Source organism: Coregonus lavaretus, assembly GCF_964263955.1.
Source record: "Coregonus lavaretus genome assembly, chromosome: 22".
Classification (NCBI taxonomy): Eukaryota; Metazoa; Chordata; class Actinopteri; order Salmoniformes; family Salmonidae; genus Coregonus; species Coregonus lavaretus.
Window position 1 is genome coordinate 22645265 of NC_140009.1, and position 27338 is coordinate 22672602.

The 27338-nt window shown below is 42.5% G+C and overlaps 1 protein-coding gene across 1 annotated transcript; it reads right to left on the reverse strand.

Moving 5' to 3' along the window:
• On the reverse strand, nt 1–27338 carry LOC311149417 (solute carrier family 35 member E2A-like). The gene is made up of 9 exons (XM_084186606.1): nt 27252–27338; nt 23046–23490; nt 22695–22830; nt 18744–18871; nt 14099–14219; nt 13898–13951; nt 13577–13649; nt 1171–1316; nt 1–898 (listed from the first exon to the last, which is right to left on the reverse strand). Exons 2-9 carry the CDS (start codon nt 23323–23325, stop codon nt 661–663), a joined length of 1176 nt encoding a protein of 391 aa, XP_084042732.1. The 5' UTR covers nt 23326–23490; nt 27252–27338; the 3' UTR covers nt 1–660.

Genomic DNA, 27338 nt, shown 5'->3' on the forward strand with positions numbered 1-27338 from the left:
GTGCGCATGCACCTTTGATAAATGAGGCCCCAGGTGTGGGCAAACTACGGCCTTGCCAGATCCGGCCCACGAGCCCATTCAATCCGACCCACGGGAGGTAAAAAAAGTAACAAATTAGTTGTTTTTTGGGGAGGGGGAATTATTGTTTTGGGTTAAAAAAAACACTCCAGGCCACACTTGAATGTCTAAAACTAGGTAGAAAATATGTCAAACTATAACAGACCTATATATTTTCAAATAACTGGAATGTTTCTGGCCCAAAAATAGATTTTGACAAACATATCAGCAAAAAATAAAGCTGTGTGGCCCTCCGTTCAATTTAGAAATCACAGCTGCACCTGTCCATAGTCAAACACTGGTCTGCGTTCAGACCACACACTAAGGCAAGTTCACATAGGTATCAGAGTGCATCAAGGTGAGGCCGAATGAAACCTCAAGAGAAACCAGTCTCTCAAATTGACCATTCCGACTGAACGAAACCTCACTTGAGTGACAGATCCTTCCACCGTGCTATGATGACCGTTGACTTCCCTCATTCGTCGTACTGCTGGCGCGAGTCAAAACGTGGTCTAGTCAAATCGTCTGCGTATCAGGTTCTACATGATCAAAGTTAGAGATAAGATACCTTTTTGGTCTCTCCCCATTGGTCTCCTGGGGAGTCTATCGGTCCGATGCTTTGAGCTTGTGGTCCTGCAGTAGTGGTTTGTAGTGTTGGTCCTGAGCCTGGGCGTGGGCCAGGGCCTGTAAGGTGTCTCTCTGAAACTGCTTGGCCTTGTTGTACAGCAGCACGCCCACAAACACCAGGGCCGTGCCGGCGGCGCTGAGCACCGTGATGTGGTTACTGAACAAGATGATGCTCAGCCAGACAGACAGGGCGTGCTTCACTGTGCTGGCTACACTGTGGAGGCAAGGGGAGGGGGAGGGGGAGGATGTTAGACGCTGCTGCAGGCAGCCTGCCTGTCTAAATGCGATGACTGTCAAGGATAATAGTGCTACCTGAAAGTGTAATAGTGCTACCTGAAAGTGACTGGGTGGGGGGGCATCTCAATAGTTTCACGTGGCTCTCTATCCTTATCTACTTTCCTTCATCTGCACTGAGGTAAAAGAACTGAAGGGAATGATGGCTAACTGCAATGAGATACCCCCTGCCTGTGTGTGTCAGACACCTACCTAAAGGTGACGGGAGAGATGCGTCCCATGAGGGCGTAGGCGGTGACACTCTGCAGGTGGAACAGGACCCCATCAAACAGCAGCAGCAGAACGATGTCTGGACTCCAGCTGAACGAACGCCCACTCTTCCCAATCACTGGAATGTCCTGGAAACACAAAGGAGCATGGGAGAACACCTTCAAACTGTTACTGTGGCACTCACCCAAACCAAATATCAGGTCAAGTCACTAACTTTCCACGTTCATTCCAACTTAAAACGCAAACATTAATTTCACTGCTTGTTTTTAAAGCAACAATTTTTCAACATAATACCAGTATTTTGGCTATCATTATGATGGCAATAGTATTTTATCATTTGTATCTGCCATCAGTAGCCTTGGCTGCACAACACAGTACTATGCTGAACAAAAATATAAACACAACATGTAAAGTGTTGGTCCCATGTTTCATAAGCTGAAATAAAAGATCACAGAAATGTTCAATACATACAGTGGGGGAAAAAAGTATTTAGTCAGCCACCAATTGTGCAAGTTCTCCCACTTAAAAAGATGAGAGAGGCCTGTAATTTTCATCATAGGTACACGTCAACTATGACAGACAAATTGAGAATTTTTTTTCCAGAAAATCACATTGTAGGATTTTTAATGAATTTATTTGCAAATTATGGTGGAAAATAAGTATTTGGTCACCTACAAACAAGCAAGATTTCTGGCTCTCACAGACCTGTAACTTCTTCTTTAAGAAGCCCTCCTGTTCTCCACTCATTACCTGTATTAACTGCACCTGTTTGAACTCGTTACCTGTATAAAAGACACCTGTCCACACACTCAATCAAACAGACTCCAACCTCTCCACAATGGCCAAGACCAGAGAGCTGTGTAAGGACATCAGGGATACAATTGTATACCTGCACAAGGCTGGGATGGGCTACAGGACAATAGGCAAGCAGCTTGGTGAGAAGGCAACAACTGTTGGCGCAATTATTAGAAAATGGAAGAAGTTCAAGATGACGGTCAATCACCCTCGGTCTGGGGCTCCATGCAAGATCTCACCTCGTGGGGCATCAATGATCATGAGGAAGGTGAGGGATCAGCCCAGAACTACACGGCAGGACCTGGTCAATGACCTGAAGAGAGCTGGGACCACAGTCTCAAAGAAAACCATTAGTAACACACTACGCCGTCATGGATTAAAATCCTGCAGCGCACGCAAGGTCCCCCCTGCTCAAGCCAGTGCATGTCCAGGCCCGTCTGAAGTTTGCCAATGACCATCTGGATGATCCAGAGGAGGAATGGGAGAAGGTCATGTGGTCTGATGAGACAAAAATAGAGCTATTTGGTCTAAACTCCACTCGCCGTGTTTGGAGGAAGAAGAAGGGTGAGTACAACCCCAAGAACACCATCCCAACCGTGAAGCATGGAAGTGGAAACATCATTCTTTGGGGATGCTTTTCTGCAAAGGGGACAGGATGACTGCACCGTATTGAGGGGAGGATGGATGGGGCCATGTATCGCGAGATCTTGGCCAACAACCTCCTTCCCTCAGTAAGAGCATTGAAGATGGGTCGTGGCTGGGTCTTCCAGCATGACAACGACCCGAAACACACAGCCAGGGCAACTAAGGAGTGGCTCCGTAAGAAGCATCTCAAGGTCCTGGAGTGGCCTAGCCAGTCTCCAGACCTGAACCCAATAGAAAATATTTGGAGGGAGCTGAAAGTCTGTATTGCCCAGCGACAGCCCCGAAACCTGAAGGATCTGGAGAAGGTCTGTATGGAGGAGTGGGCCAAAATCCCTGCTGCAGTGTGTGCAAACCTGGTCAAGACCTACAGGAAACGTATGATCTCTGTAATTGCAAACAAAGGTTTCTGTACCAAATATTAACTTCTGCTTTTCTGATGTATCAAATACTTATGTCAAGCAATAAAATGCAAATTAATTACTTAAAAACCATACAATGTGATTTTCTGTATTTTTGTTTTAGATTCAGTCTCTCACAGTTGAAGTGTACCTATGATAAACAATTACAGACCTCTACATGCTTTGTAAGTAGGAAAACCTGCAAAATCGGCAGTGTATCAAATACTTGTTCTCCCCACTGTATTTCTCTCAAATGTTGTGCACAAATTCATTTACATCCCTGTTAATTAGCATTTCTCCTTTGCCAAGATAATCCATCCATCTGACAGGTGTGGCATATCAAGAAGCTGATTAAACGGCATGATCATTACACAGGTGCACCTTGCTGGGGACAAGAAAAGGCCAGTTTTGTCACAACACAATGCCACAGATGTCTCAAGTTTTGAGGGAGTGTGCAATTGGCATGCTGACTGCAGGAATGTCCACCAGAGCTGTTACCAGAGAATTGAATGTTCAGCGTCCAATGTTCAATGGGCCAATGTCGTTTTAGAGAATTTGGCAGTACGTTAAATCGGCCTCACAACTGCAGACCACGTGTAACCACGCCAGCCCAGGACCTCAAAATCTGGTTTCTTCACCTGCGGGATTGTCTGAGACCAGCCACCCGGTACGGGCAGGCATAAGCTACGGACAACGAACACAATTTCAATTTGAATGCACAGAGATACCGTGGCGAGATCCTGAGGCCCATTATCGCGCCATTCATCCTCCGCCATCACCTCATGTTTCAGCATGATACTGCACGGCCCCATGTTGCAAGGATCTGTACACAATTCCTGGAAGCTGAAAATGTCCCAGTTCTTCCATGGCCTGCATACTCACCAGACATGTCACCCATTGAGCATGTTTGGGATGCTCTGGATCGACGTGTACGACTTCGTGTTCCAGTTCCCGCCAATATCCAGCAACTTCGCACAGCCATTGAAGAGGAGTGGGACAACATTCCACAGGTCACAATCAACAGCCTGATCAACTCTATACTGATTTACTGATATGAACTGTAACTCAGTAAAATCCTTGAATTGTTGCATGTTGCTTTTATATTTTTGTTCAGTGTATATTCAAAACAAATCGAGACCGGTACACACTAGGCTACACAATATACTCCAGGGTAGAGAGCTGCATTGTGGGCCCTGCACAGTCATTTTTTCATGGACATTAACTTCCTAAACATAATAGGCTATAGTTTAGGCTCCGACATTGACTGGAAATAAATATTGATAGCACGTCTGCCTGCAAATTGTCCCACATTTATCAAATGTATGCAAGATTATTTCAAAAACGTTTGTCTTTGTTTTGTAGGCTATTCGTTATCTATTGTATTAAAAGCAATATTCACAAACTCTAATAGGCTACTTCTTGCTGATTTACGTTCAGTAGCCTACATTTCTTCTCTTTTGTTGGGCATGTGGGATCATGTGCGCCTATATGTGTGTTCTCAATTAACTCTAAGCCGTTCGGGGGAGGGGGGGTACTAAGCTAACATAGGGAATTGTTTTAAGATGGTCATACCATAGATCAATTAGCTATTTGATTTAGAATTTTAGGAGCCCTTTAGGTAAATTTACATTTTAATTTAAATAAAATATTGAATTTGGCCTACTATAGCCCATAGAAACGCATTCATTGAATAACACATTCAAAAAATAAATCATAAGGTGTCTGTCCTTTATCTAAGAAATATAAGAAAGCTTAGGAAATATGATTTTTTTTTTTATACATATTTAACCCCTTATTTTTGTTGGCACAAAACTATCTCCATACTTCCATTCATTTGCATGGGTTACCTTCAGACGGGTCCCGTTACACACTTGTGGAGGTCATAGAGCAAAACAGAGAACACCATCGTGTTTGTGAGAGTCATCTTTCTACAGTGGAGTCATATTAGTTTGTAGCCCAAGCGGTTTGGAAGCTACAGAAAGATGGTCTGACAAACACCGCTGTAGCTCGGCCACCTTCCACTGCAGATGCGGAAGTCCGACATAGGCGGATGCGGTGGATTGAGACGCAGCCCATGCTGATGGATTTCGATGCCATTTTTTAAAATTATGTTACTTCGATAGATGCACTGGTGCATCAATCGACTCTTAAGTAATAAATAGCCTGTAGACAAGTCTATATGGGCGGAGAAGCACGGTGCAGTTGTCTTTAACTTCCTAAAGTTTAGACTATGACATTGACTGGAAATAAATATTGATAACACATGTATTTTACTCTGCTTGCAAATTGTTCAGCTCCTAACAGTGATGCAAAATGTAACTCAAGTTAAGTAGCCTAAGTGTCCACTCTCCTATATTTCGCCCCAACTCTAATCTCTTTCAAACGCAATGCAGAATATATAGGGCCCTAGATACAGTGCCTTGCAAAAGTATTCAGACCCCTTGGATTTCTTCACATTTTATTGTGTTACAAAGTGGGATCAAAATGGATTTAATTGTCATTTTTTTGTCAATCTACACAAAATACTCTAATGTCAAAGTAGAAGAACAATTCTAACATTTTTAAAATAGTAAATCGCATACAGTTGAAGTCGGAAGTTTACATACACCTTAGCCAAATACATTTCAACTCATTTTTTTACAATTCTGACAATTAATCCTAGTAAAAATTCACTGTCTTAGGTCAGTTAGGATCACCACTTTAATTTAAGAATGTGAAATGTCAGAATAATAGTAGAGAGAATGATTTATTTCAGCTTTTATTTATTTCATCACATTCCCAGTGGGTCAGAAGTTTACATACACTCAATTAGTATTTGGTAGCAATGCCTTTAAAATTGTTTAACTTGGGTCAAACGTTTCAGGTTGCCTTCCACAAGCTTCCCACAATAAATTGGGTGAATTTTAGCCCATTCCTCCTGACAGAGCTGGTGTAACTGAGTCAGGTTTGTAGGCCTCCTTGCTCGCACACGCTTTTTCAGTTCTGCCCACACATTTTCTATAGGATTGAGGTCAGGGCTTTGTGATGGCCACTCCAATACCTTGACTTTGTTGTCCTTAAGCCATTTTGGCACAACTTTGGAAGTATGCTTGGGGTCATTGTCCATTTGGAAGACCCATTTGCGACCAAGCTTTAACTTCCTGACTGATGTCTTGAGATGTTGCTTCAATATATCCACATACTTTTCCTTCCTCATGATGCCATCTATTTTGTGAAGTGCACCAGTCCCTCCTGCAGCAAAGCACCCCCACAGCATGATGCTGCCACCCCCGTCCTTCACGGATGGGATGGTGTTCTTCGGCTTGCAAGTCTCCCCTTTTTCCTCCAAACATAACGATAGTCATTATGGCCAAACAGTTCTATTTTTGTTTCATCAGACCAGAGGACATTTCTCCAAAAAGTACCATCTTTGTCCCCATGTGCAGTTGGAGGTTTTGGAGCAGTGGCTTCTTCCTTGCTGAGCGGCCTTTCAGGTTATGTCGATATAGGACTCGTTTTACTGTGGATATAGATAATTATGTACCTGTTTCCTCCAGCATCTTCACAAGGTCCTTTGCTGATGTTCTGGGATTGATTTGCACTTTTCGCACCAAAGTACATTCATCTCTAGGAGACAGAATGCGTCTCCTTCCTGAGCGGTATGACGGCTGCGTGGTCCCATGGTGTTTATACTTGCGTACTATTGTTTGTACAGATGAACGTGGTACCTTCAGGCGTTTGGAAATTGCTCCCAAGAATGAACCAGACTTGTGGAGGTCTACAATTTATTTTCTGAGGTCTTGGCTGATTTCTTTTGATTTTCCCATGATGTCAAGCAAAGAGGCACCGAGTTTGAAGGTAGGCATTGAAATACATCCACAGGTACACCTCCAATTGACTCAAATGATGTCAATTAGCCTATCAGAAGCTTCTAAAGCCATGACATCATTTTCTGGAATTTTCCAAGCTGTTTAAAGGCACAGTCAACTTAGTGTATGTAAAGTTCTGACCCACTGGAATTGTGATACAGTGAATTATAAGTGAAATAATCTGTCTGTAAACAATAGTCAGAAAAATGACTTGTGTCATGCACAAAGTAGATGTCCTAACTGACTTGCCAAAACTATAGTTTGTTAACAAGAAATTTGTGGAGTGGTTGAAAAACGAGTTTTAATGACTGCAACCTAAGTCTATGTAAATTTCCGACTTCAACTGTAAGTATTCAGCTCCCTGAGTCCAAACATGTTAGAAACACCTTTGGCAGCAATTAGAGCTGTGAGTCTTCTCAGGTAAGTGTAAAGGGGTCAGCCGAACGAGTGTGCTCGCATACTCCCTTAAAAGACCTTCGCTTGAAAAACTAGAAAATAAGCAGCAATAGTACTGTTTGTCCATTTTGAGATGCCATAGCCAGTATACACTTCCTCAAAATAGTCAGAATTAATCTAAGATAACTCAATAAATGTGTCGTTTTTGCCGAAGACATCTTAGTCGCACAATTTTACATCTAACTAATTTTTCTATGAAAAGATTTGCATGAAAACGAGTCGTCTCTCGTTGAATGACAAATACTTTATTGAAGAATCCCTACTGTCGACCAATCACCGACGAAGGGGGTTAAACTTAGGCTCCGAACTTCGTCTTGCCTCCAATATTTTGTGTACCCGAACAACCGAACCCTCACCGAAGTCCAAAACAAACAAAAAAGTCACAAAACGTTGTCATAACATATGCACGAACTCTACAGAATTGCTTAAGAGTTTTGCGCACCTGGATTGTGCAATATTTGCCTATTATTATTTAAAAAATTCTACAAGCTGTGTCAAGATAATGGGGATCATGGCTAGACATCAATTTAAGTATTTCAAGCAGATTTTAGTAAAAACTAACTTGGCCACTTAGGAACAGTCACCGTCTTCTTGGTAAGCAACTCCAGTGTAGATTTGGACTTGTGTTGTAGGATATTGTCCTGCTGAAAGGTGAATTATTCTCCCAGTGTCTGGTGTAAAGCAGACTGAACTAGATTTTGCTCTAGGATTGTGCTTAGCCCTATCCTGTTTCTTTTTATCCTGAAAAATTCCCAGTATTTACCAATGTCAAGCATACCCATACCATGATGTAGCCACCACCATGCTTGAAAATAAGGAGGCAGTTACTCATCAATGTGTTGGATTTGCCTCAAACATAGGGCTTTGCATTTAGACCAAAAAGTTTATTCCTTTGTTATTTTGTTGTTGTTGCAGTATTACCATATTGCATACAAGATGCATGTTTTGGATTATTTTTATTCTGTATAATTTGTATATTAAATTGTCTGATTTGTTATTCTTACCCATCTACCAATCACTGTCCTTCTTTGAGGTTTTCGAAAAGCTCCCTGGTCTTTGTAGTTTAATCTATGCTTGAAATGTATTGTGGAAGGGTTAGTCATTTAAAAATCATGTCAACCTCTAAGAGTGAGTCCATGTAACTTTTTACTCCTGAACTAATTTAGGCTTGCCTAAACAAAGGGGCTGAATACTTATGCAACGACTATATTTTAGTTATACTTTTTTTAATACACTTTTTTTAATCAAAATGTTCTTCCACTTTGACAGAGTATTGTGTATATTGTTGACAAAAAAATGACAAACCATTTTAATTCAACTTTGTAACACAATAAAATGTGAAGAAATCCAAGGGGTCTGAATACTTTTGCAAGGCACTGTATGTATTGCAATTCTCACGATTCTATATGTATTGCGGTTCGATACTGCAATTTTATTGCGATTTGATGTTCCAAACATATTGCTCACTATATGTCTGTTGCAGAAAATGTTTTCCCCATCACTAATTATCACCTTTTGCTCTGCAACCCCCACAAGCCCCACGGGACTTGTCTAAAGTTGGTACAGCCGATCTGCCAACTTCTGTCCGAACAGTTTGGGCTACACACTACTATGATGGTGAGACTCTCACAAACACGTACATGTCATTTGTTTTGCTCTAGGATGTTCACAGGCCTCACAAGACTCATCTGAAGGTCCAAGTAAAAAAAATAAATTTGAAGTATATATACACTGCTCAAAAAAATAAAAGGAACACTTAAACAACACAATGTAACTCCAAGTCAATCACACTTCTGTGAAATCAAACTGTCCACTTAGGAAGCAACACTGATTGACAATAAATTTCACATGCTGTTGTGCAAATGGAATAGACAACAGGTGGAAATTATAGGCAATTAGCAAGACACCCCCAATAAAGGACTGGTTTTGCAGGTGGTGACCACAGACCACTTCTCAGTTCCTATGCTTCCTGGCTGATGTTTAGGTCACTTTTGAATGCTGGCAGTGCTTTCACTCTAGTGGTAGCATGAGACGGAGTCTACAACCCACACAAGTGGCTCAGGTAGTGCAGCTCATCCAGGATGGCACATCAATGCGAGCTGTGGCAAGAAGGTTTGCTGTGTCTGTCAGCGTAGTGTCCAGAGCATGGAGGCGCTACCAGGAGACAGGCCAGTACATCAGGAGACGTGGAGGAGGCCGTAGGAGGGCAACAACCCAGCAGCAGGACTGCTACCTCTGCCTTTGTGCAAGGAGGAGCAGGAGGAGCACTGCCAGAGCCCTGCAAAATGACCTCCAGCAGGCCACAAATGTGCATGTGTCTGCTCAAACGGTCAGAAACAGACTCCATGAGGGTGGTATGAGGGCCCGACGTCCACAGGTGGGGGTTGTGCTTACAGCCCAACACCGTGCAGGACGTTTGGCATTTGCCAGAGAACACCAAGATTGGCAAATTCGCCACTGGCGCCCTGTGCTCTTCACAGATGAAAGCAGGTTCACACTGAGCACATGTGACAGACGTGACAGAGTCTGGAGACGCCGTGGAGAACGTTCTGCTGCCTGAAACATCCTCCAGCATGACCGGTTTGGCGGTGGGTCAGTCATGGTGTGGGGTGGCATTTCTTTGGGGGGCCGCACAGCCCTCCATGTGCTCGCCAGAGGTAGCCTGACTGCCATTAGGTACCGAGATGAGATCCTCAGACCCCTTGTGAGACCATATGCTGGTGCGGTTGGCCCTGGGTTCCTCCTAATGCAAGACAATGCTAGACCTCATGTGGCTGGAGTGTGTCAGCAGTTCCTGCAAGAGGAAGGCATTGATGCTATGGACTGGCCCGCCCGTTCCCCAGACCTGAATCCAATTGAGCACATCTGGGACATCATGTCTCGCTCCATCCACCAACGCCACGTTGCACCACAGACTGTCCAGGAGTTGGCGGATGCTTTAGTCCAGGTCTGGGAGGAGATCCCTCAGGAGACCATCCGCCACCTCATCAGGAGCATGCCCAGGCGTTGTAGGGAGGTCATACAGGCACGTGGAGGCCACACACACTACTGAGCCTCATTTTGACTTGTTTTAAGGACATTACATCAAAGTTGGATCAGCCTGTAGTGTGGTTTTCCACTTTAATTTTGAGGGTGACTCCAAATCCAGACCTCCATGGGTTGATAAATTTGATTTCCATTGATAATTTTTGTGTGATTTTGTTGTCAGCACATTCAACTATGTAAAGAAAAAAGTATTTAATAAGATTATTTCATTCATTCAGATCTAGGATGTGTTATTTTAGTGTTCCCTTTATTTTTTTGAGCAGTGTATAAGACCAATTTAGTTCCAAAAATAAGGGGTTAAATACATGAAAAAAATCTAAATGTATCCTGATCTTTCTTATACAGTGGGGAGAAAAAGTATTTGATACAATGCCGATTTTGCAGGTTTTCCTACTTACAAAGCATATAGAGGTCTGTCATTTTTATCATAGGTACACTTCAACTGTGAGAAACGGAATCTAAAACAAAAATCCAGAAAATCACATTGTATGATTTTTAAGTAATTAATTTGCATTTTATTGCATGACATAAGTATTTGATCACCTACAAACAAGTAAGAATTCCGGCTCTCACAGACCTGTTAGTTTTTCTTTAAGAAGCCCTCCTGTTCTCCACTCATTACCTGTATTAACTGCACCTGTTTGAACTCGTTACCTGTATAAAAGACACCTGTCCACACACTCAATCAAACAGACTCCAACCTCTCCACAATGGCCAAGACCATAGAGCTGTTTAAGGACATCAGGGATAAAATTGTAGACCTGCACAAGGCTGGGATGGGCTACAGGACAATAGGCAAGCAGCTTGGTGAAAAGGCAACAACTGTTGGCGCAATTATTAGAAAATGGAAGAAGTTCAAGATGACGGTCAATCACCCTCGGTCTGGGGCTCCATGCAAGATCTCACCTCGTGGGGTATCAATGATCATGAGGAAGGTGAGGGATCAGCCCAGAACTACACGGCAGGACCTGGTCAATGACCTGAAGAGAGCTGGGACCACAGTCTCAAAGAAAACCATTAGTAACACACTACGCCGTCATGGATTAAAATCCTGCAGTGCACGCAAGGTCCCCCTGCTCAAGCCAGCGCATGTCCAGGCCCGTCTGAAGTTTGCCAATGACCATCTGGATGATCCAGAGAAGGAATGGGAGAAGGTCATGTGGTCTGATGAGACAAAAATAGAGCTTTTTGGTCTAAACTCCACTCACCGTGTTTGGAGGAAGAAGAAGGATGAGTACAACCCCAAGAACACCATCCCAACCGTGAAGCATGGAGGTGGAAACATCATTCTTTGGGGATGCTTTTCTGCAAAGGGGACAGGACGACTGCACCATATTGAGGGGAGGATGGATGGGGCCATGTATTGCGAGATCTTGGCCAACAACCTCCTTCCCTCAGTAAGAGCATTGAAGATGGGTCGTGGCTGGGTCTTCCAGCATGACAATGACCCGAAACACACAGCCAGGGCAACTAAGGAGTGGCTCCATAAGAAGCATCTCAAGGTCCTAGAGTGGCCTAGCCAGTCTCCAGACCTGAACCCAATAGAAAATATTTGGAGGGAGCTGAAAGTCCGTATTGCCCAGAGACAGCCCCGAAACCTGAAGGATCTGGAGAAGGTCTGTATGGAGGAGTGGGCCAAAATCCCTGCTGCTGTGTTTGCAAACCTGGTCAAGACCTACAGGAAACATATGATCTCTGTAATTGCAAACAAAGGTTTCTGTACCAAATATTAAGTTCTGCTTTTTTGATGTATCAAATACTTATGTCATGCAATAAAATGCAAATTAATTACTTAAAAATCATACAATGTGATTTTCTGGATAAAAATTACAGACCTCTACACGCTTTGTAAGTAGGAAAACCTGCAAAATCGGCAGTGTATCAAATACTTGTTCTCCCCACTGTATCTCTCAGATATAGGACAGACACTTCAGAACAAACTTTCTTTAGATATCTGTTGTTCCATGTAGTGAATCTGTTATTCAAAGCGTTTGTATGGGCTAATAGCAGTAAGGCCAAAAAAATATATATATATATATATATATTTTTATACTTCAAGGGGTCTTAAAATTCTAAATCAAATAGCTAAATGATCCTAGGTAAAACAATTCCATATAGCTTAGTAGAACTGTAGAGGGTCAATTAAGAGCTATGTTGCGCAGCTACACCTAACTTGCTTGAAACTGATTGTAACTGCATTTTTAAAACGATGCCACGTGTGCTATTGAAGTAGCAGAGAAATAAACGTAGTAGCAATGGAAAACTGGGATCCCCCTCTTGATTTAACAAAAGGCCAAAACTGCCTTCAAAAGTGTTTTCCCACAATTGCATTAAGAATTGTCGTGCATTGACTGCTTGTCAAAATACATGCTTCCCTCAGTATGGCTCTCGCCACTTGAATGCGCCTTGAGGAGTATTTATCTTGCATAGAACACACAAGCCGACTAGGTAAATAGGTCAACTATTCTACTATGGGGTTATCTGATTTAGTTTTAATAACAACAGGCTACATGGGAAAAATAGTTGCACTGGAAAGTTGCATCCTGAGTGATGAAGTATAGGCTTTGAATTGCTTTGCCGGCAGCTACACACCACCATTTGAGTTGAGCGGTGGTGCGCATTATAGACTAATTATTCTTCTGAACATCGGAGTGTCAGCAACAATCATGCATATCAGTTCACTGCACACAGCGTAACAGAGAAAATAAAATATTTGAGAATACATTTGGGAATATATTTCGTAGAACAGACAAGCTTCTGTATTAGGCCATGTAAAAATGTAATATACTCAATAGTACAGTAGTACAGTGGGTTCAGAAAGTATTCAGACCCCTTGACTTATTCCACATTTTATTGTGTTACAGCCTGAAATCAAAATTGATTAAATATATGTTTTTCCTCACCCATCTACACACAGTACCCCATAATGACAAAGTGAAAACATGTTTTTAGAAATTGTAGCAGATTTATTGAAAATGAAATATCTTATTTACAGAAGTATTCACACCCCTGAGTCAATACATGTTAGAATCACCTTTGGCAGCAATTACATAAAGTTAATTTCTTTGGCATATTTTTTGATGAGGTAGGCCAGTGACACAAAATCTCAATTTAATAAATTCAGGCTGTAACAACAAAATGTGGCAAAAGTCAAGGGATGTAAATACTTTCTGACGGCACTGTTCTGTATATGTGACTGACCATGAGGAAGACCCAGGCAGGTATGAGCATAATGACTGCAGCTGCACTGGTGTAGAACTGTAGATCTGCAGGGCTAAACAGGACACAGGAACAAGTATTTTATTCAGAACAGATTTCACATACTATAATCTACAGTCAACAGTTCAACATCAAATTCCTCTCCTCACATTCTTTATACATCTGTTAATACACTGATGTATTGTGCTTTTTGTATTCCTATGATACAATTAACAGGAATTATAATCTAGTACAGGATATAAAACCGGGCATAATAGGCCTACATTCATTTACTAAAATATGGAAGAACTAAAAACAACTTACCTGAATTTGTAGGTGTCTCCACTTAGTAGCTTCTTTGAAAAAACATTCTGTAAACTGAGAGGGAATATGAAAAGAACAATGAAAACATGTGGTGTTACATTGTCCTGAAAAGACAAAGCTGTGAAATGTGAGAAAAGTCATGAACTCGGGTACTATTTTGTTAGTGTGTGTGTGTGTGTGTGTGTGTGTGTGTGTGTCTACCAGTCCATGATGTTGGTCGAGAGGGCTGCGGAGAAGCCCAGCATGTTGAAACTGATCTCTGTTGCAGTGCAGAGGGCCAGACCAGCCATGACAGGAAACAGGGACAGGTTCACCCACATCCCTACAGTAGTGTAAGTACACACACACACACACACACACACACACACACACACGTTGGCTATCTGAACAACACTTAAGGACATAGTCATACTTCATTAATAAGTGCATAGACGACGTCGTCCCCACATTAACCGTGCGTACATATCCCAATCAGAAGCCATAGATTACAGGCAACATCCACACTGAGCTAAAGGCTAGAGCTGCCGCTTTCAAGGAGTGGGACACTAATCTGGACAATTATAAGAGATCCCGCTATGACCTCCGACGAGCCATCAAACAGGCAAAGCATCAGTACAGGACTAAGATCGAATCCTACAAAGCTGGCTCTGACGCTCGTCGGATGTGGCAGGGCTGGCAAACTATCAAGGAATACAAAGGGAAACCCAGCCACGAGCAGTCCGGTGATGCGAGCCTACCAGACGAGCTAAATGCCTTCTATGCTCGCTTCGAGGCACTGAGTCATGCACGAGAGCTGTTCCGGACGACTGTGTGATCTCGCTCTTCGTAGCCGATGCAAGACCTTTAAACAGGTTAACATTTTCAAGCCCGCGGGGCCAGATGGATTACCAGGACGCATACACAGAGCAATCACTGATCAGCTGGCAAGGGTCTTCACTGACATTTTCAACCTCTCCCTGGCCCTGTCTGTAATACCTACATGTTTCAAGCAGACCACCATAGTCCCTGTGCCCAAGAACGCCAAGCTAACCTGTCTAAATGACTAAATGATCATCGACTATAGTTGGTCATGGCTCACATCAACACCATCATCCCAGACACCCTGGACCCACTCCAATTCGCATACCGCCCCAACAGATCCACAGATGATCTCTATTGCACTCCACACTGCCCTCTCCCACCTAGATAAGAGGAACACCTATGTGAGAATGTTGTTCATTAACTATAGCTCAGTGTTCAATGCCATAGTGCCCTCCAAGCTCATCAATAAGCTCAGGACCCTGGGGCTGAATACCTCCCCCAGGTGGTGAGGGTAGGCAACAACACATCCGCTACGCTGACCCTCAACATGGTGGCCCCTCATGGGTGCGTTCTTAGTCCCCTCTTGTACTCCCTGTTCACCCACATTTGCGTGGCGGCGCACGACCAACACCATCATTAAGTTTGTGGACGACACGACGATGGTAGCCCTGATCACCGATGACGACGAGGTGGTCAGTGACATGGCAGTTTGGTGCCTGGACAACAACCTCCTTCCCTCAACGTCAGCAAGACAAAGGAGCTCATCGTGGACCACAGTAAACTACAGGGCCGAGCACGCCCCATCCATATTGACAGGGCTGTAATGGGCACAAGTTCCTCTGTGTCCACATCACTAAGGAATTAACATGGTCCATAACACAGTCGTGAAGAAGGCACGACAACGCCTCTTCTTCATCAGAAGGCTGAAAAGATTTGGCATGGGCTCTCAGACCCTCAAAAAGTTATACAGCTGCACCATTGAGAGGATCTTGACTGGCTGCATCACCGCTCGGTATGGCAACTGTTTGGCATCCAATTGCAGTACATCACTGGGGCCTAGCTCCCTGCCATCCAGGATCTCTATACCAGGTGGTGTCAGAGGAATGCCCTAAAAATTGTCAAAGACTCCAGCCACCCAAGTCATAGACTGTTCTCTGCTACCGCACGGCAAGTAGTACCGACGCACCAAGTCTTGAACCAACAGGATGATGAAAAGCTTCTACCCCCCAGCCATAAGACTGCTAAATAGTTAACCAAATAGCTACCCGGACTATCTGCACTGACCCCCCTTTGCACTAACTCCTTTGACTCATTACATACACTGTTGCTGATTATTCTGTTGCCTAGTCACTTTATCCCTACCTGTACGTACATTCAGAAAGTACTCACACTCCTTGACTTTTTCCACATTTTTTCCACGTTACAACCTTATTCTAAAATGTATTAAATAGTATTTTTTCGTCATCAATCTACACACAATACCCCACAATGACAAAGCAAAAACAGGTTTTTAGAAATATTTACAAATGTATTAAAATAAAAAATGGAAATATTACATTTACATAAGTATTCAGACCCTTTACTCAGTACTTTGTTGAAGCACCTTTGGCAGCGATTACAGCCTCGAGTCTTCTTGGGTATGACGCTACAAGCTTTGCACACCTGTATTTGGGGAGTTTCTCCCATTCTTCTCTGCAGATCCTCTCAAGCTCTGTCAGGTTGGATGGGGAGCGTAGCTGCACAGCTATTTTCAGGTCTCTCCAGAGATGTTCGATCGGGTTCAAGTCTGGGCTCTGGCTGGGCCACTCAAGGACATTCAGAGACTTGTCCCGAAGCCACTTCTGAGTTGTGTGCTTATGGTCATTGTCCTGTTGGAAGGTGAACCTTTGCCCCAGTCTGAGGTACTGAGCGCTCTGGAGCAGGTTTTCATCAAGGATCTCTCTGTACTTTGCTCCGTTCATCTTTCCCTCGATCCTGACTAGTCTCCCAGTCCCTGCTGCTGAAAAACATCCCCACAGCATGATGCTGCCACCACCATGTTTCACCGTAGGGATGGTGCCAGGTCTCCTTCAGAAGTGCAAAGAGTTCAATCTTGGTTTCATCAGACCAGAGAATCTTGTTTCTCGTGGTCTAAGAGTCTTTAGATGCCTTTTGGCAAACTCCAAGCGGGCTGTCATGTGCCTTTTACTGAGGAGTGGCTTCCATCTGGCCACTCTACCATAAAGGCCTGATTGGTGGAGTGCTGCCTTCTAGGTTCTCCCATCTCCACAGAGGAACTCTGGAGCTCTGTCAGAGTGACCATCGGGTTCTTGGTCACCTCCCTGACCAAGGCTCTTCTCCCCCGATTGCTCAGTTTGGCCGGGCGGCCAGCTCTAGGAATAGTCTTGGTGGTTCCAAACTTCTTCCATTTAAGAATGATGGAGGCCACTGTGATGTTGGGGACCTTCAATGCTGCAGAATTATTTTTGGTACCCTTCCCCAGATCTGTGCCTCGACACAATCCTGGCCCGGAGCTCTACGGACAATTCCTTTGACCTCATGGCTTGGTTTTTGCTCTGACATGCACTGTCAACTCTGGGACCTTATATAGACAGGTGCGTGTCTTTCCAAATCATGTCCAATCAATTGAATTTACCACAGGTGGACTCCAATCAAGTAGTAGAAACATCTCAAGGATGATACATGGAAACAAGATGCACTTGAGCTCAATTTAGAGTCTCATAGGTATTCAGACCCTTTGCTATGTAAATAAGGTATCTGTTTTCTAAAAACCTGTTTTTGCTTTGTCATTATGGGGTATTGTGTGTAGATTGATGAGGATTTTTTATTTATTTAATCAATGTTACAATAAGGCTGTAACTTAACATAATGTGGAAAAAGTCAAGGGGTCTGAATACTTTGAATGCACTGTATCTACCTCAATTACCTCGTACCCCTGCACATCAACTCGGTACTGGTACCTCGTGTATATAGCCAAGTTATTTTTATTTAATTTATTTATTTAACCAGGTAAGCCAGTTGAGAACAAGTTCTCATTTACAACTGCGACCTGGCCAAGATAAAGCAAAGTAGTGCGATAAAAAACAACAATACAGAGTTACATATGGGGTAAACAAAACAAAGTCAAAAATACAACAGAAAATATATATACAGTGTGTGCAAATGTAGCAAGTTATGGAGGTAAGGCAATAAATAGGCCATAGTGCAAAATAATTACAATTAGTATTAACACTGGAATGATAGATGTGAAAGAGATGATGTGCAAATAGAGATACTGGGGTGCAAATGAGCAAAATAAATAACAATATGGGGATGAGGTAGTTGGATGGGCTAATTTCAGATGGGCTGTGTACAGGTGCAGTGATCGGTAAGGTGCTCTGACAACTGATGCTTAAAGTTAGTGAGGGAGATAAGAGTCTCCAGCTTCAGAGATTTTTGCAGTTCGTTCCAGTCATTGGCAGCAGAGAACTGGAAGGAATGGCGGCCAAAGGAGGTGTTGGCTTTGGGGATGACCAGTGAGATATACCTACTGGAGTGCATACTACGGGTGGGTGTTGCTATGGTGACCAATGAGCTAAGATAAGGCAGGGATTTGCCTAGCAGTGATTTATAGATGACCTGGAGCCAGTGGGTTTGGCGACAAATATGTAGTGAGGACCAGCCAACAAGAGCGTACAGGTCACAGTGGTGGGTAGTATATGGGTCTTTGGTGACAAAACAGAATGCACTGTGATAGACTACATCCAATTTGCTGAATTACTGTTACTCATTGTGTATTTATTCCTTGTGTTATTGTCTTTTTCAATTTCTTTCTCTGCATTGTTGGGAAGGGCCCGTAAGTAAGCATTTCACTGGTAGTCTACACCTATTTTTTTATGAAGCATGTGACAAATACAATTTGATTTGATACTAGAGACAGGAATGTTTACGGAATGAAACCCTGACAGAATCCTAAGAACATAATGAACTGTGCATATAAGGGCATAGTGAAGGGTTTTCTGGATTGGAACTCAGCCAGGCTCTTCACTGTGTGTACGTGCTTTACCTGTGTATTCCCCTAGGATCAGCCTTGACATGATGACAGTGAAGATGGGCGCAGAGCTCTTCACAGTCTCGGCAAAGGAGACAGCCACATTCTTCAGGCTCACCAGTCCCATCACCACACTGGTGAACCTACAGAACGGAACAGGTCAGTGGCATTCAGACCAGAAAACAATCCCACACTACACCCACTCTGAACCTGAACCTCTGCTACACAAAGTTTGTTTCAATTTTCCAGACTGTCAAACTGTTTGTAAACTCCCCAATCACCTTCAGCACCTGGCCTACAAAGGGGTGGTCTTCGTAGCTGACAATGACAAAACTGCCTAGACTTTCAGCAAGTGTTGACTTGGTCACAGCTGCAGCTTCATCTTGCTGTTCCTCAGTGATGGTGTTCTCCTGATGGTATTCTTGGTCTGCTGACGCTGTATTATTTTCTGTGCCACTGTGGATGTGACCTGGTGCAATTTCATGGTTCCTTTGACTCCAGCAAGGTTGTTTGGCACAGCTTCATCGTGCTTAGTGACATCTGTAATCCAAAAGAACTTGATGCTCGAACCACTCTTCTCAAGTAGTTCGAAGAGCTCCTTGGGAGTCTGCACATCCTCCCCCCGTTGAATGTGTTTGTCTGCACAATGTTTCACAGCCCCACCCACGCCATCTGGTGCCACCTTCCCATGGACTTTTCAGAAAGGTTCCAGGTGATTTGTTTGAATCCGTAAATATATGGCAGAGTGCTGAATAGGTACATGTTCTTCTTGTTTCTGTATTGGGTGACAGGACTATCGCTCATCATGTGGAGTGTCATGATTTGTGCATTCTTGTTCTTGACATCTCTCAGGACAGGCTCCAGGTGAGCCCATACTGTCTCTCATGTCTAAGGGAGTCAGATATGGTGGCGTAGGACTGGCTTCCCTCTGATGTGTATGGATCGTAGCCTGCTGTCTACTCCCCCCAAAGTGGAACGCCTGGATTTCTGTAGCCAATTTGCAACTGAGCCAACAGTAATTTGTGTCCTGATGATAAAGGCATTTGCTTGATAAAGGAATCTGAAAATTGACCCTCAATTAATATAGATAGACAGATAGGATAGTAGTTACAGTGGGGGAAAAAAGTATTTAGTCAGCCACCAATTGTGCAAGTTCTCCCACTTAAAAAGATGAGAGAGGCCTGTAATTTTAATCATAGGTACACGTCAACTATGACAGACAAAATGAGAAAAAAAATTCCAGAAAATCACATTGTAGGATTTTTAATGAATTTATTTGCAAATTATGGTGGAAAATAAGTATTTGGTCAATAACAAACAAGTTTCTCAATACTTTGTTATATACCCTTTGTTGGCAATGACACAGGTCAAACGTTTTCTGTAAGTCTTCACAAGGTTTTCACACACTGTTGCTGTTATTTTGGCCCATTCCTCCATGCAGATCTCCTCTAGAGCAGTGATGTTTTGGGGCTGTCGCTGGGCAACACGGACTTTCTACTCCCTCCAAAGATTTTCTATGGGGTTGAGATCTGGAGACTGGCTAGGCCACTCCAGGACCGACCTTGAAATGCTTCTTACGAAGCCACTCCTTCGTTGCCCGGGCGGTGTGTTTGGGATCATTGTCATGCTGAAAGACCCAGCCACGTTTCATCTTCAATGCCCTTGCTGATGGAAGGAGGTTTTCACTCAAAATCTCACGATACATGGCCCCATTCATTCTTTCCTTTACACGGATCAGTCGTCCTGGTCCCTTTGCAGAAAAACAGCCCCAAAGCATGATGTTTCCACCCCCATGCTTCACAGTAGGTATGGTGTTCTTTGGATGCAACTCAGCATTCTTTGTCCTCCAAACACAACGAGTTGAGTTTTTACCAAAAAGTTATATTTTGGTTTCATCTGACCATATGACATTCTCCCAATCCTCTTCTGGATCATCCAAATGCACTCTAGCAAACTTCAGACGGGCCTGGACATGTACTGACTTAAGCAGGGGGACACATCTGGCACTGCAGGATTTGAGTCCCTGGCGGCGTAGTGTGTTACTGATGGTAGGCTTTGTTACTTTGGTCCCAGCTCTCTGCAGGTCATTCACTAGGTCCCCCCGTGTGGTTCTGGGATTTTTGCTCACCGTTCTTGTGATAATTTTGACCCCACGGGGTGAGATCTTGCGTGGAGCCCCAGATCGAGGGAGATTATCAGTGGTCTTGTATGTCTTCCATTTCCTAATAATTGCTCCCACAGTTGATTTCTTCAAACCAAGCTGCTTACCTATTGCAGATTCAGTCTTCCCAGCCTGGTGCAGGTCTACAATTTTGTTTCTTGTGTCCTTTGACAGCTCTTTGGTCTTGGCCATAGTGGAGTTTGGAGTGTGACTGTTTGAGGTTGTGGACAGGTGTCTTTTATACTGATAACAAGTTCAAACAGGTGCCATTAATACAGGTAACGAGTGGAGGACAGAGGAGCCTCTTAAAGAAGAAGTTACAGGTCTGTGAGAGCCAGAAATCTTGCTTGTTTGTAGGTGACCAAATACTTATTTTCCACCATAATTTGCAAATAAATTCATTAAAAATCCTACAATGTGATTTTCTGGAGAAAAAAATTCTCAATTTGTCTGTCATAGTTGACGTGTACCTATGATGAAAGTTACAGGCCTCTCTCATCTTTTTAAGTGGGAGAACTTGCACAATTGGTGGCTGACAAAATACTTTTTCCCCCCACTGTATTTACGTAAAGTTATTTTCAGTATTAGCTGCTTGATGTACATTACTATAAAACAACAAAAACTGACATAAAAACACCCATATCCTACAAAAACTTGTGTTTTTACATATATTATGTATTTGTGTGTACAAAATATATATATATAGATGAATAGATAACTTAATACAAAGACAAAACATATTGACATCATTCAGTACAACCGTTTAGTCATATGGTGTAACCAGAATTTCTGGTGACTCCGAATGATCATTTTGGTTACACCGTATTACTTTTCTCACAAACATGTTTTAGAGGCAACTGCTTATGCACCCATGTGAACATTTGACTTTGACATCAAGTATGTATCTTGAGTATCAAAATAAAATATACGCTTTTCAGATAATTCAACATTTTAATTGGTTTTTAGCGGATGCACCAAATGATCAGATTTTTTGGGTAAAACCTGATAGGGAGTGGAAATGTAAACTTATCAAAGATTTACGAGAGACTTGCTAAACTTTATTCTTAACCAAAGGGTATCGCACAGGCATCTTAATGATGTCACATCCTGTCACGAGTACCATCATGTGATTTGATCCAAAATGATGACTTTATATGTCGGTCGCACAGAATGATAATCATGAAGGCTATTTTTCCGGACAAAAGTATTTAAAGTATTTAAAACCTTTTTGCCTAAACTGTCTTACCCAGACGTTTAGTGTAATAGACCCTTAAAAAAATTATGCAAGAATAATCATTTGACGGTTTTGTTTTGATTTGAGATGTTTTAACATTTATTTAGATTACATTTGTCTTCTGACTTTTTTTTTTACGAAAGTGACCGTGTTTTTCACATTTAACCATTAACTCTTTTAGGACTCAATAAAAGAGAAAGGGTATAGTTACATAACACAAAATATGTATAAACTGGTTGTTGATTTTGGAAAATATTTCATTCGGACACCAAAATATGCACGTCACGTCATTGACCTTACCTGTAATGATAGAGGTGCTGATATTGAGGTGCAGCATCTCACTTCCCTAAAAATATACCTGTTTAGCGGTCATTTAAGTTCAACAACCATTTTGGTAGCACTGATACCTCTCCCATGGAAACAACACTCAAATAAACATTGATCAATTAACGTTAGCCATTACGGAAATAAAGGCTAGTCATGTATTAGTCCAACTTAACAAAAATAAACAAACCAACCAAATAACTTCAACAATGCAGCTGAAAGTAGAGTCATAAGAGTGCAGACCCACCTCATGAGCCCCACAAACAGCATGATCATGAGGAAGTTGGGGGGGTACTCAGTCCTGGACTTGTGCTGGTATAGGCAGCAAGGCACATACATCTTCAGAAAGCCTATGATGGTGGTGGAGACCATTTGAACAGCACCTACAAATCAATTCAAACCAATAAACCATGGTACAACAACATGTAGGAATTGAGTCCTCTACCTCTGATGCCCTTAGTACCCTGAATAGAATCAACCAACTATGAGTCAAACCATCTATTGATTGGAGTATTGACAATTTGAAATTGAGTGTGTGTGTGTGTGTGTGTGTGTGTGTGTGTGTGTGTGTGTGTGCATGCGGATGCCTGTTCCTTACCCAGCATGCTGGGCTCCCCCTCTAGCAGTGATAGGATGTACTTGTTGAGGAACAGTGTGCAGAAGCTGAAGAAGTACCACAGGCCCAGGTAGACCAGCGACTTGGAGTTCCACACCCCTGAATCAGCCTCGATTATTGTGGTCTCTGTGATGGTGATCTTCAGCACGTGTTCCCCCGGCATGCTCTCGCTGCGTGCCAGCACCACACGCTCCTGCCTGCTTTGGAACGGCGAAAGAAACCGCCACAGGGAATGTCTTCCAGCCCGACAGTTGGACGACATGACGCACGGCGCCCGAGGATCCACTGACCAGGATCCAGCAGGCACAAACACAGAGAGGAGGGGGAGGGGACTGCTGAAGAGGGCCGGTCAATCCATCGTCAGTCTGTGTGTCTATCCAACGGTGTGTTCAGCATGCCTGTAGAAATGGTGGTCTCTGCAACACAGCTAAAAAACAAGGAATGAATGTAGTTGACAGTCATCTAGCATTATGCCATTTTTAAATCATCATCGAGGCATCAAAGTTACTCAACCCATATGCAGTCTTTATTGGTTTTCTAAATGATACACTAGATATTACAGGCAATACTGCCGGGCACAAGCTTCTAACAGTGCAAACCAAGAGTCAGATCCACAAGACATGGCAATTAAAAGCCATGAGTGGTGAGTATCATCACAGTGCAAAGATCAGTGTAGATAAATTAGTTTCTATCTTAATTTCTGTAGAAACCACTAATAAAAACATAGCTACAAGTCAGTTTACATGCCAGGGCATATATTAATACCTAAAGCTGAAATACTTGAAATATTGCTATTGTTGCTGCCTCTAGCATCCTCATGTGACATTTTAAACACTTTTGAACTCGAAAGTTTTAGCTAGCTAGCTAACTAACTATACTGAACAGAAATATAAATGCAACATGTAAAGTGTTGGTCCCATGTTTCATGAGCTGAAATGAAAGATCCCAGAAATGTCCATACTCACAAAAAGCTTATTTCTCTCAAATGTTGTGCACAAATTTGTTTACATTAGTGAGCATTTCTCCTTTGCCAAGATAATCTATCCACCTGACAGGTGTGGCATATCAAGAAGCTGATTAAATAGCATGATCATTACACGGGTGCACCTTGTGCTGGGGGACAATAAAAGGACACTCTAAAATGTGCAGTTTTGTCACACAATACCATGCTACAGTTTCCTCAAGTTGAGGGAGCGTGCAATTGGCATGCTGACTGCAGGAATGTCCACCAAAGCTGTTACCACAGAATTGAATGTTAATTTTTCTACCATAAACTGCCTCCAACATCATTTTAGAGAATTTGGCAGTAAATGATCCACCCAAATCATTTGGGTTCCTGGATCATTTCACAGCATTATAAGGCTGAGTTGAGACAATGACTTATCAATGACCCAAACCCAGCTCAGTTAATCCCTACCATTGTGACGCTGAGTTGACATAATGCTTCAGCAAATGTACATTACACCAGGGGCGTTGGTAGACACAATGTAAGTAACCTAATTTATGTCCCTCTAACTACCCTGAATGCCTCTGCTGATCCTACAGCTATTGCATGCAGTAATAATGTGCCTATGAACCAGAGTTATACAGTTAGCACTGAGGCGTGTGCCCTAGTAGGAAGTCCACTGTGTGCAGCTCACCCTGCACTAACATAAATAACATGAGCATATCCATTTCTGCTAAGCTTCCCAGTAAAGCAATGAAAACAAGTAAGCATCCCAGAAGAAAAGTGCTCAAAATAGCCCACGTTAACATATGTAGCTAAAGAAACAACGTTCATGAAATCACCAATTTGCTAGTAACAGATTACATTCATATTCTGACTATCTCTGAAACTCACTTAGGGCCTAGATAATATATTTGATGATACAGTGGTAGCAATACAAGGTTATAACATTTACAGAAAAGACAGAAATGCCAATGGTGGAGGTGTTGCTGTTTATATTTAAAACCACATTCCTGTAATGCTAAGAGAGGATCTCGTGTTAAATACTGTTGAAGTAATATGGCTTCAAACTGTAACCAGTGCCTGCAACCTGGTTCAGGTTATCATTCAACCTACCAGGGTAGTTACAAACAGCACAGGACTGAAATCATCAACATGTATTGATCACATCTTTACTAATGCTGCAGAAATGTGCTTTAAAGCAGTATCCAAATCCATCGGATGTAGTGATCACAATATAGTAGCCATATCTAGGAAAACCAAAGTTCCAAAGGCTGGGCCAAATATAGTGTATAAGAGGTCATACAATACGTTTTGTAGTGATTCCTTTGTTGTTGATGTAAATAATATTTGTTGGTCCACAGTGTGTAATGAGGAGCAAACAGATGCTGCACTTGACACATTTATGAAATTGCTTATTCCAGTTACTAATAAGTATGCACCCATTAAGAAAATGACTGTAAAAACTGTTAAATCCCCGTGGATTGATGAGAAACTGAAAAATGGTATGGTTGAGAGGGATGAGGTAAAAGGAATGGCAAATAAGTCTGGCTGCACAACCGATTGGCAAACGTATTGTAAATTCAGAAATCATGTGACTAAACTGAATAAAAAGAAGAAACTACACTATGAAACAAAGATAAATGACAAAGAATGATAGTAAAAAGCTTTGGAGCACCTTAAATGAAATGTTGGGGGGAAAAAGCAAACTCAGCTCCATCATTCATTGAATCAGATGGCTCATTCATCACAAAACCGACTGATATTGCCAACTACTTTAATTATATTTTCATTGGCAAGATTAGCAAATTTAGGCATGACATGCCAGCAACAAACACTGACACTACACATCCAAGTATATCTGACCAAATTACGAAAGACACGCATTGTAATTTTGAATTCCGTAAAGTGAGTGTGGAAGAGGTGAAAAAAGTATTGTTGTCTATCAACAATGACAAGCCACTGGGGTCTGACAACTTGGATGGAAAATTACTGAGGATAATAGCGGACGATATTGCCACTCCTATTTGCCATATTTCCAATTTAAGCGAAGTCTGTCCATAATAAAGCGCTACTCTACCTTGTTAACAGCACTATCAACAAGGCAGGTTCTACAGGCCCTAGTTTTGTCGCACCTGGACTACTGTTCAGTCGTGTGGTCAGGTGCCACAAAAAGGGACTTAGGAAAATTGCAATTGGCTCAGAACAGGGCATCACGGCTGGCCCTTGGATGCACACAGAGCGCTAACATCAATAATATGCATGTCAACCTCTCCTGGCTCAAAGTGGAGGAGAGATTGACTTCATCACTACTTGTATTTATGAGAGGTAATGACATGTTGAATGCACCGAGCTGTCTGTTTGCACTACTGGCGCACAGCTCGGACACCCATACATACCCCACAAGACATGTCACAAGGTCTCTTCACAGTCCCCAAGTCCAGAACAGACTATGGGAGGCGCACAGTACTACATAGAGCCATGACTACATGGAACTCTATTCCACATCAAGTAACTGATGCAAGCAGTAAAATTAGATTTTTTTTTGTAAAAAGAGAGAAAAATACACCTTATGGAACAGCGGGGACTGTGAAGCAACACAAACATAGGCACAGACACATGCATATACACACAATAACATAGGCACTATACACATGTACACATGGATTTTGTATTGTAGATATGTGGTAGTGGTGGAGTAGGGGCCTAAGGGCACACAGTGTGTTGTGAAATCTGTGAATGTATTGTAATGTTTTTAAAATTGTATATAACTGCCTTAATTTTGCGTGACCCCAGGAGGAGTAGTTGCTGCCTTGGCAGCAGCGAATGGGGTCCATAATAATTACAAATACAAACTAAATCTGATTGACTGGGCCTATGCCCTTCCAGACACACCCATGGCTGCGCCCCTGCACAGTCATGTGAAATCCATAGATTAGACCTAATTTATTTATTTCAATTGACTGATTTCCTTATATGAACTGTAACTCAGCAAAATCTTTGAAATTGTTGCATTTGTATTTTTGTTCAGTATAGTTGACAAGCAAAATGTACCAGTTGGCTAATGCTAGCTAACGTTAGCTTAAAATGTGAATTCGCTTGTGCCTGTCAAATAGCCTGCTCGTGAACATACTCATTCATTAAATGAACACGCTGTTCATTGGTAAAATAATAATTTTTCAAAAAGGCTTTCCAACTCAGTTTGTAGATGCAGTAAATACGGGAATTAGGAATTACCTTACCAAATGGTCACACCTATGCAACTCCGATTTCCAGTTGCAACCGTAACGTTGGCTATCTGAGTTCAAAACAATAGCAAGCATGAGGAC

Coding starts and splice junctions, on each gene's coding strand:
- LOC311149417 (XM_084186606.1), bottom strand. CDS start 23,325: ATGTCGTCCAACTGTCGGGCTGGAAGACATTCCCTGTGGCGGTTTCTT. Junction 13,952..14,098: donor TCGACCAACATCATGGACTG/GTAGACACACAC, acceptor ATTCCCTCTCAG/TTTACAGAATGTTTTTTCAA. Junction 899..1,170: donor ATCTCTCCCGTCACCTTTAG/GTAGGTGTCTGA, acceptor TTGCCTCCACAG/TGTAGCCAGCACAGTGAAGC.